The sequence below is a fragment of the Primulina huaijiensis genome, chromosome 17 (assembly GCF_012295235.1).
Source record: "Primulina huaijiensis isolate GDHJ02 chromosome 17, ASM1229523v2, whole genome shotgun sequence".
Classification (NCBI taxonomy): domain Eukaryota; kingdom Viridiplantae; phylum Streptophyta; class Magnoliopsida; order Lamiales; family Gesneriaceae; genus Primulina; species Primulina huaijiensis.
Window position 1 is genome coordinate 18,139,976 of NC_133322.1, and position 11,250 is coordinate 18,151,225.

An 11,250-nucleotide genomic window follows, 5' to 3' on the forward strand; every position below is an offset into this window, starting at 1 on the left:
AAAGCTTGATCAGTTGTGCAGCAGTTTGGTCTTTGGATTTGAGAAATATAACCCAAGTAAATCTTGAAAAATCATCCACAACCACCAAGGTGCATTTCATTCTCCCTAAACTCATGATTGGTATTGGACCAAATAGATCCATATGTAGCAGTTCTAAGCATCGGGAAGAAGATTTACGGCCTTTGTTTTTCAAAAAAGATTTTACTTGTTTACCAAACTGACATGCTGGACAAATTTTATCTTTGACAAAATCCATTTTTGGCAAACCAGTTACAAGATCGTGGTTACTCAGATATGCAATAGATTTAAAGTTCAGGTGGTTCAATCTCTTATGCCACAACCAGTTTTTAGAAATTTTTGAAGCAATAAAACATACTGGTGCATAAGATTGATCATTCCAACTCACTTTATAGGTGTTTCCACATCGTTTTCCAGTTAGACTAACCTCATCAGTTGATTCTTTGACCGAACAAGAGTGTTTGTCAAACTGAACTGAGAACCCATTATCGCATAACTGACTGATGCTAATCAGATAATACTTGAGATTCTCGACTAATAAAACATCATTAATGATAAAGTTACAATGGATAAGCTTATCCTTACCCATAGTTTTACCTTTTGAATTATCTCCAAAACTGATTTTTGGTCCATTGTACTTGATCAGTTGAGATAGCAAGTCTGCATTTCCTGTCATGTGTCGTGAGCATCCACTATCCAAGTACCAAATTGATTCCTTGATTGTACCTGTTACCTGTTGACTGCTTGACTCCTCTTCTGTATCATCAGTCATTAGACACTTCACTTCCTCTTCACCATCACTGGAACTGCATGAGGTTTCTGGCTCTGACTCCTCGCTGTCAGTTTCTGCCCATTTAGATTTAGTTTCTTCAGCTAAGAGTACCTCATGCTTTTTCCTTGGAAAACTTCTTATAATCCTTGGATCTCTTTCTATGCTCATATTGCTTCTTTCTTCTTTCAGTCGAGCCCTGACTGTCCTTCTTGGGTTTGGGACAGTCAGCAATGAAGTGACCGGGTTTGCAACAGTTGTAGCAAACATTTGATTCATCTTTAGAATTATTTCTCTGATAATTCTTCTGGAAGTTCCCTTGATTTTTCCTCATAAATCTTCCGAATTTTTTGATGAACAATGACATAGCATCATTGCTCAGTTGATCTGCAGACTTCTCGACTGAACCAATTGGTTCTGTTCTTACAGCAGCTAATGCAGTTGTGACTGCTGGAGTGGATGGCTCTCCTTCTCGAGTTTGCAGCTCAAACTCATAGGCCTTTAAATCAACGAATAGGTCATGAAGCTCAACCTTATTTAGATCCTTGGATTCCCTCATTGCCATGGTCTTTACGTCCCAATCCTTGGGAAGACCTCTGATCACTTTTAATGCCACTTCTTTGTTGGTATACACTTTTCCAAGTGCATTGAGCTCATTAATGATGCAACTGACTCTCTCATCATACTCATGCATCGATTCTCCAGTTCTCATCTTGATATTGTCAAACTTCTGAACAGTAACAGAAAGTTTGTTCTCTTTGGTTTGTTCATTTCCCTCACACAGCTGGATCAACTTTTCCCAAATCTCCTTAGCTATCTTACACATCTTGACCTTGCTGAAAGTTACTTTGTCCAGTGTCTTGTACAGTATGTCCTTTGCTACATTATCCAGATTTGCTTTCCTTTTGTCCTCTATAGTCCATTCATCCCTGGGCTTTTCTATTCGGTGAGGTGCCCCTTCAGTAATAGCCACTGCTGTATTGGCTTTCAAAATCTTCATTGGTCCGTCAATGATAACGTACCACATATCGTCATCTTGTGCAGCTAAATGAGCCTGCATTCTTATTTTCCAGTAATCAAAGTCCTCTCTGGAAAACATAGGGATCTTATTGAAGGAAGACATAATGATCAGTTTGAGAGTATAAATATTCTGAGACGAGATACAACTGCTCTGATACCACTTGAAAGGATCGGTGATAATATGAGAAGTGTTTAGAAGGGAGGTTGAATAAACACTCACGGATTATGTTCGTTTCTCGAAAATTTGAGTTCAGTTCTGTGACAAACTGATACTCGGTATCTCGTCAGTCGATAACAATCAGTTTTACTGAAAAAAAGTTGCGGAAGTAAACTGACTGAAAGATAGAATAACTTAAATGAAAGATAACTGAAATAAAATATACGCGATTTGTTTCTGGATGTTCGGAGAATGGAATAACTCCTACGTCACCCCTTTTATCACGAAGATAGGATTTCCACTAAAAGACTTTGATCGAATACAATGATTGTACTGATCCACTTCAGTTTGGTCTTATCAATGCCAAAACTGAAACTCTTAGTTACAACTGGTATATTAGTTCGTGACTGATCTTAGCACAACTTGACAAGATAACTGAAATTACAATGTGCTAACAAGTTCAAATATGTAGCCTTGAATGCTACTGATAAAGCTAGTAAATGTGAGCTTTTGAGTAGAGATTTTAGCAGCGTAACAGCTTGAGTAAAATAGTTGCTTCGTTCGTGGTTGTTTCGTGTGTCTTCAGCTGCTCTCTTCGCCTATTTATAGGCTTCTCTTCCAACGGTAACTTGATAAAACATTTGAATATTATATCCGTTGATTGCCATGTCGATATTCTCCTGACATTCATACACTGTAGACTCTGAAATGCGGCGTTCTACTACGAGTTGCAGTCTGCTTGTACTGTTGTCGGTTGAGTGTCCTTTTCATTCGATGACGTGTATAGCTGAGCGTTCAGCTGATAAGTAGTAGCTGATTAACTTGTTGCTGAGAGAATCAACTGATCAGTTTCCAACAAATCAGTCAGATGTCTTCGAGAATCCAGTCAAGTTCAACTGATGAGTTTCCAACTGATCCGTTGGTTTTCTTCGAAAGTTCAGTTCAGCTGGATTCAGTTGCCTTAGATAATATACGCGATACTCTTCAGTTAGGCAAGCTGTATAGTTCGAATATTTGATCNATTCAGTTGCCTTAGATAATATACGCGATACTCTTCAGTTAGGCAATCTGTATAGTTCGAATATTTGATCAGTTAGTTCCAATATATAAATTGTTTGTCAAACAGCCGAAATTAAGTTTCCAATAGCTTTTAAATGCACAACTTCGGAAATAGAAAAAATATGAATTTTATTGTATTTAATTAACCAATATGACTATTATAATCTTGATATGAAACATTAAATATTTATTAACGCAGATAAAATCTTTGTAGCATTTAAATTATGATGAATGCTAGTAAATGAAGACAATTCAAATAATGGATGCAAAGGAACCTATCTATTCATTCAGATTAGATATATAGAAAGAAATGGATCCATTGAATAAACATATAAAAAAAACTGATCAAAAGCAATGTTTAGTCGAAGAAAACCATTAAGAACCAGTTTTGTGATGGATGATAACTGGGCAAGGGATTTCATAAAATTATCCTGTTTCACTTTCCCTGGAAGTATTTCATCAGATCTGCGGACGAGCACAATATGGACTTCCTCGAGGAGGGGAACATTTACAAAATAAATGGAAGAGGCAGAGCCAAGAAAGAGAAATTTTTTAAGTTTAGAGGCACATATTCGAAGGGCTTTGAATGTGTCGAAATGGTTTCTTATCACCACACGCTCGAGGAAAGGAGACTTGGAAATTAAGCTACTGAGTTTTGATTTTAACATTATTGAATTCAAGGGAGACAAGACTACTAAGCCCTTTGAATGATGACGGAAGCCTGAGCACACATTTTGAAAGATACAAGGGCAAATTGAAGTTCAGTCCCTAAACCAAACTAGATTTTGCCCCAACTCCCTGGTGAGAGAAAATTTGACCAAAATTACTCTTATTCCCTATTTTAATTTGAATTGATCCCCGCGCTTTCGAAATAGTATCAGAGCTAAAGGTTGATTTTATTTCAAACACATGATTTATTTTTATAGAGAAACAAAATGTTTGAGGAGGAGAATTTTGAAAAAATTATGAATCCGAACTTAGGTTCGAGAAAAATAATTTACAAGGACTATTCCAATATTTTGGAATATATATAAGAGCATCTAACTATTGTTAGATATCAGGAGCAGAAAAGGAATATTCAGCACCCTCAGGTAAACTTATGATTCAAACAAATAAGTTTATGGAGATAGTATCAGATTCTTTTAAGATCTCTTCAGATCTTAGGGAAATCCAGAAGACGGTACAAAATTATGGCAATATGCTATACTTTGAACCGCAACGAGTTAAGAAAATCCTTGAAAACCAGGAAGAAATTCTTGGAATAATAGAGGATATTCAAACAAGAATTCAGAAACTAGAACAACAACCAAGTTCTAGTAAAAGAACTTCAGGATGATGGTTACCGCCATCATTTGGCACTGAGCCCTTGTTACATCAACAAGGAAAGGCCAGAGTGGTGTCAAAACCTTTAACTGAAGAAGAAAAGATGATCAAGCTAATTAAATCGGTCTCAGAGAAGAAATTAATCTGATGACAACCTTAGAAAGGATTGGTCTAGAAGATCTACAAGAGATTGTGGAATCTTTCGCAAATCTCAAAGTTGTAGATCTGAAGATGAACACAGCAGGAGGTGCAACACCTGCTATAACTTGGTCATCTTCTCAGGAACCACCAAGAGAAAGTGTGGGATCTCAGAATGTAAACATGAGAGAATCTCAATCAGATTTCCATACTGGTGGAGGATCACACCCAGCGGGAACAAGGACAAGGAGAAATCAAATTCCCTTGCACCAAACACCCTATGGAAAAACTGTTTTAGATCCTATACATCCTTACGGGATTATGCTTAACCTTGATGTATTAGATTTTAAGAACAGAGAAGAACTCATAGACGATTGGATCGGACATCTGCTATGAGAATCGCAGCAGGTACACTTGATCTCAACAAAGAAAGATTCATTAAACTCCTGGAAATGAGCCTTATGGGATCAGTGAAAATTGCTTGGGACATGACTTCGGTGGAAACCAAAGAGTCAGTCCTAGCTGGAGAATCTCTAAGCGAGATAGCCGGAAGAATGACTATCCTTTTTAAAGCTCAATTTAGGGGTAGATTATTTTAATAGTCCAGATACAGAGAAGAGGAAGAAATATACTCAAGCTCTGTATAGTCTTGAATTACATGACATATGTTTGGTGGATGAATACATTATGTTATTCACTAAATATAGATTGAATTCAAGAGTTGAAGAAGATATAGCAATGCAACTATTCTTCGCAAAGATGCCAAGTCCTTGGAGAGAAATGCTCATAAGGGAATATGTATCTGGAAATCCAGATACATTGGCACGAAGAGCCTCTTTCCTTAAAGGAAAATTGGCGAAATGGTGCCATTTGGCAGCATTACAAAAGAATTACAAACGTTTAAGTGGTATTAATAAACGTACTCCTTTGTGTTGTAAGGAAAATGATCTTCCAACAATTATTGGAAATAAACCACAGAAGCATAAAAGGAAAGGTTTTAGGACTCATCCTTATGCTAGAAGTGGAAGAAGTTTTTGGAAACCAAGAACAGTATGGTCTAGACAGAAAGCCAGATCTTACAAATCTAGACAAAGAATCAGACCATCAAGGAGTAGGACATCATCCCAGGCATCGAGTACTTCTCGAAGCACAGGAAGAACACCTACAAAGAAAACTTTCAGAAGAGCTCATGCTCGAGCTAATGAACGTTTCAAGGACTGTAATTGCTGGACATGTGGAGCAAGAGGTCATATCTCGACCAACTGTCCAGAGAATGAAAAAAGAGGTATTAAACGCTTCGATCCAACCCCAGATCGTGACTCAGACTCATCAGAGACCATTCCACGACATGGAGATGCCCTCACCCCGTCAGTTGCACCTTTGGTCCGAGCCCCATCCCAAAACGAGACCCTATACGCTCAACTCCTCGGCTCTTCATCATACCGCAATCTGCCTTAAACTCTAACCCCAGAACATCATCTCATCACCTTGCTCAGCCCCTAAATGACCAGCACTCGCAGCCCTTGCACAACAAATCAGAAAACGTGAGTGGTCCTCGTGGAGATGCATGGAACAAGGCAAAACCAATAAATCCTCATGTACAGTTGCTGGATCGAGAATTTCATGAATGAACAAGCATATAAAAACATATATATATCGTGTATGATGCATAAAAGATGATACAATGCGTGCCTTAAGATGTTTGGAGAGCAAAACGATATAAAGGAGACCCGAGAGAATTTTTCTATGAAAGAATTGGAGTGGCCGATGATTTCCTTGGGCTGCTGATGGGGAAACCGAGGGGAAAAGTGCAGTTGAGGGAGGTGTCAGCTAAGAGGAATGATTAGGGTAAGGTTAAGATGAGTTTTAGGTTTAATTAGTATTATTTAAATAGTTATCAAGTAACTAATGGGCCTTAATTGATAATTAAAACCAAATAAAAGATTTTAGGCCCAACAAGCTTAAAAGTAGGCCCATTACATCCAAACACACTCCCGAAAAATAATTCGTGTTGGAAAGATTTTGAAAATATTAGCCGAACTTTTAAAAAGTCCCTCGATTTGATAAAATTAGCGTACCGTTAAAAATTAAAATCATGCGGGTAAAAATACCCAAAAGTTCCCATTTTTGAAAAATCCACTTAAAAACACCTTATATTAATTTATAAAAATAAATCGTGTAATAAAATAATTTTCCTGAAAATTCTACGGTCTCCGCTCCTCGTTAGAGCGTAAAATGCACTTAGAAAACCCTAATGCATGAATTTCTAAAATTTCATGAATTAAATCCTATCATGCATGAATTATGCAAAAAATGAATAAAAATAATTAAACACATAATTAATGAATTAAAAACGCATTTAAAACTTTAAAACAATTTAATAAAATACCAAAAAAATTTAATAACTTGCATGCATGTGGTTTACGTGACCCTTCAAATTTTCAGGACATTACAGAAACCGTCGCTATTAGCGACGGCAATTTTTTAAACCGCCGCTATTTGCGACGGTTTGTCAAATACCGTCGCTAATTTAAAAATTGTGACGGTTATATATAGCGACGATTTTAAAAATCTGTCGCTAAACTTAGCGACGGTTTTGATTAAACCATCGCAAATGTAAAAATTGCGACAGGTTTGTTTAAAACTGTTGCTATATATAGCAAAGATTTTGCAAAGCCGTCGCTAATAAACCGTCGTTAATTCAATATTGCGACGGTTTTCCTAAAACCATCACTAAATATAGCAACAGTTTAAAAAAAATCGTTGTTGTTTGTCCAAGAAACACGCTAATGGACAAACGGTTTTAGAAAACTGTTGTCGATTGTCCAAAAAAACACGCTAATGTCTTTGACACTAAAAAAACGGTCAAAGACAACGGTTCTTTCCAAAAAAACGTTAAAAGTTTTTAGAAAACCGTTGTCTTTTGCTTAAAAAAAACGCTCTACGACAACGGTTTTCACTAAAACCGTTGTTAAATAGTATACGACAACGGTTTTAGTAAAAACCGTTGTCGTATGTGTGTTGTTGATTAGGAAATTTCTTGTAGTGTTAGAAAACATCTACCCAGAATGCCCGAATCATATGGGGCCAAAATTTGGAAAATGTTTTCGACCAAGATCTGACCGAAAACATCTCGTAGAAACATGACTGAGTTGTGAAGGACCACACAAAAAGCAATTTCCTCAGGGACCTTACAAAGCAAAAGATTTCACGACAAAGATAAAGTAGGCATGTAATCAAACCACTCCATTAGTGGAGGATAAACCACTACTAAAAGATGATATCAATAATTAGTGGAAGATGAACCACTCAACCACATATAAAGATAAGCCACTAACTAGTGGTTGAAAGGACCACCACTCACATGATGTCGTCGACCACAACTGGCTGAATAATTCAAAAGATTTGAAGTCGAGATTTAAAATCCACCAAGACTTCTATAAATACCAAGGCAGAAGGAAAATGAAGACATCATTCAACATTTTTTTTTCAAATAAATTGTAATATTTCTCTTTCTAAGTTTATGTGTTGTATTCCGGCTACTATAAGTAGTTCAACAAGTTCCTCCTCCTCTACAAAAGATTACCATGTATTAATAAATTGTAAGTTTGAAATAAAAGACAGTATTACTGCCTCTCTCATGTATTATTTTCAAATTGAACTACTTTCCAATACACTCTGAGGTAGGAAGTGAAATATAGCTGTGTTAGGTTCTATTGAAGGAATCTACTCCAGGAACTATTAGTTGCGACTGTGTGGTTAGACTATGAGGATCGGTTTGTAAAACACGGTGGATATAACTCGACGGTACTCCGATCAAAGAGATAAACTGTTCAATTTATTTTACGGAAGCATCATGGGCCATAAAAAAATAAATAATCTGAATCATGGTATACATGTTGAGAACTTTGTGTAGCTGCATTTTTTTGGGCCATATGCTTTTAAGAACATGCTCGATATGTACAACAATGACACATACCATAATTATGAAGATTGATGATATTTTTGAAAATTTTAAATGATTAGGGAGCTCAAACAAACATTTTGAGGAACGATGAGTAGAGATAAATTTATGTTTAGATACAAGGAGTTATTAATAGTTTGCCCTAAGTTTAATTATGTAACTCAATAAAATTTAATATTTGAACTAATTAAATTAATTGTTTAAATAAATTTAATTAAAACTTGAATATTTGTGTTTTATTTTTATTTTATAAGCATCATTTTAATATTTGTTCTATATTAGTAATTTATCTTCAGATTATTTTTATGTAATTGTAATTTTTTAACAGTTAAGTAATTATATNTAAATGATTAGGGAGCTCAAACAAACATTTTGAGGAACGATGAGTAAAGAGAAATTTATGTTTAGATACAAGAAGTTATTAATTCAATAATATTTCTAACGAATATCGATATAGAAATTATTTTAGATATTATACATATTTTATTTATTGTGTTTAAAATTCTTTTGTGAAATAAATTAGTTGTTGTTGATAAAATAATAGATAATATTTTGAAATTATTTTTAGTGTAAGTTTAGAGATGATTTTTGTATTTGATGTAGGAATTACTTGAAGTTAATGTTACACCAAGATAACATAATAAGCTAAAGATGATCTTATATTTGCTTTTGTAGCAATCATCATATCATTGGGTTGCTTTCTTTGTTGGCTTTATTTCTTCATGTAATTAATCAATTGCAACTGACGTTCCATATACTTCACGATGACGTCATCTTTGACATGTTATCCACTTCATTGTTGAAAGTTGGCTTAAAAGCTAAAGATTGGAAAAGGGCAAAGGAATTAACAATAATAATCGCAGCAGGCACTATGTTCATGTACACTTGGTGGGCAAAGATTTAAATGCCGGTTTCCTTTTAGGCGCCACCCCTCTTTTCAATGCCGAGCCATAAACATAACATGCATCTACAGAGCGACCTTGTCGATTCAACTCACCAATCACTACATCATAATGATTAGCACAAGGCTTGTGCTGCAGCATCAAAACCAATAATGCCTTGTCAACATCACTGGTACCACAAAATGATTGAATGACAACGCCAAAGGTGAATGTACGAGGAGAGTGTCCGATCATGACCATCTCATTCAAAATCATGAAAGCTTTGTCCAACTCCTTTCCATTGCTCAAGGCTTCTACCACCAGATCATACGCACAAGGATAGATAGTGTATTGGCCATTCCTCATGTCATCAAACAAATCAGACGCATGTTTCACCAGCTCTCTCTCTTCCCGAGAACGTCTGCATACCCCTCTCAGCAAGGTGTTCAACATCCTTTCATCGGTTCTAAAACCAATTTCAACCATCTCCCTATAGACCCCCAAAGCTGCTCTAATCTTTCCCCATTTAATCAATCCATGGAACACTGTGCTATAGCTTATGTAGTCTGGCCTGCAATTTCTCTCCTTCATTCCCTTCAACAAGCTAATACCACTTAAAGGCCTTCCTTCTTTAAAGAACCCATTCAACAAAGTGTTATAAGTAACCACATTGGGAGTCAAGTCCATTTGTAGAACTTCATCCAGTAACTCCAATGCTTCATTTGACCTGCCCACTTTACATAAACCATTCATCACTGCGGTGTAGGTATAAACATCCGGACTTAAAGAAGATCTTTTGATGTTCGTCAGCAAGTCATAAGCTTCTTCTACTTTCCCAACATAGCACAAGCCTTTCAATAAGCAATTGTATGTATTGATTGTGGGCTGACAACCGACCCTGGACATAACGTCGAACAGTTGCAAGGCATCTTGCAATCTTCCGATTTTACAAAATGAATCGATCAAAGTAGTGAAAGTAGCGACAGTGGGCTCAAACCCATTTCCCAACATGCGCTCCAGTAAATTTTTGGCCTCCATCGGTTCATTAAGCTGACAATAAAAGCATACCAAAATTGAATACGACCAGTTATCCGTAGCTAAACCTAAAGATGGTAACTTGGATATCAGTTTCAATGCCATTTCAAATTTATCCGACGCAATTAAAGACATCAGCGTCTGATTAAAGTCAGTTATGGTTGTAATTGGCAATTCTCCATTTTTCTTCAAAATTTCGACAGCTTCAAGGCTTCGTGAAGAAGGAACAGTATCAAGCAAATCGTGGGCTCGTAATTCTCTGGCGCATTTGCATGCAAAAATATCAGAGGCAAGGGATTGGTATAGGTAGGTTCGGTTGTTGATGAGAGGGAAACGGGTATTAGGCGAAGAGAATGGAGTAGACGAGGGACAGAATGGAGAAGAAAGCATGCTCATTATCATGGATTTCTGATAAATCTTTGGGGACGCTTAAATCTTTTTCCAAAATAATCAACCGTTAAAAATTTTGAAATATAACTAAGGGGACACAAATAAAAATAATTATAGAGAATTAATCGATGATAGTAATTATTCATTAATATTTATACACAAATTCTTCTTCTTCTTTTTTCCTGCAAAAAATTTAGGGAAAATTAAATTTTTTGTCGTATATGTTTACTTCTTTGCGATTTTGTCTTCTGCTATAAAACCAATTGTATATAAAAAAAAAATTAGCAAACTAAAACTAATGACAAAATAGATGACGAAAATAAAATATATATATATATATATTTATTTATTTACATGACCAAAAATACAATTTTTCCAAAAATTTATTCTACCACATCTCTTTTTGGAAGTCAAATTTATCCAGATGAAAAATAATTTTCCAAAATTACCAATCGATTAACTCTATTTTAAGAAATAACAAGTTGTTTTAAACTAA

At 35.8% G+C, this 11,250-nt stretch overlaps 1 protein-coding gene across 1 annotated transcript; it reads right to left on the reverse strand.

Annotated features, from left to right (window-relative positions):
* Window positions 1-9,205: 9,205 nt before the first annotated feature.
* LOC140963069 (uncharacterized) lies at window positions 9,206-10,825 on the reverse strand. Its single transcript, XM_073422288.1, has one exon. The coding sequence runs from the start codon at window positions 10,764-10,766 to the stop codon at window positions 9,324-9,326; it is 1,443 nt and encodes a 480-aa protein (XP_073278389.1). The 5' UTR covers window positions 10,767-10,825; the 3' UTR covers window positions 9,206-9,323.
* Window positions 10,826-11,250: the final 425 nt, after the last annotated feature.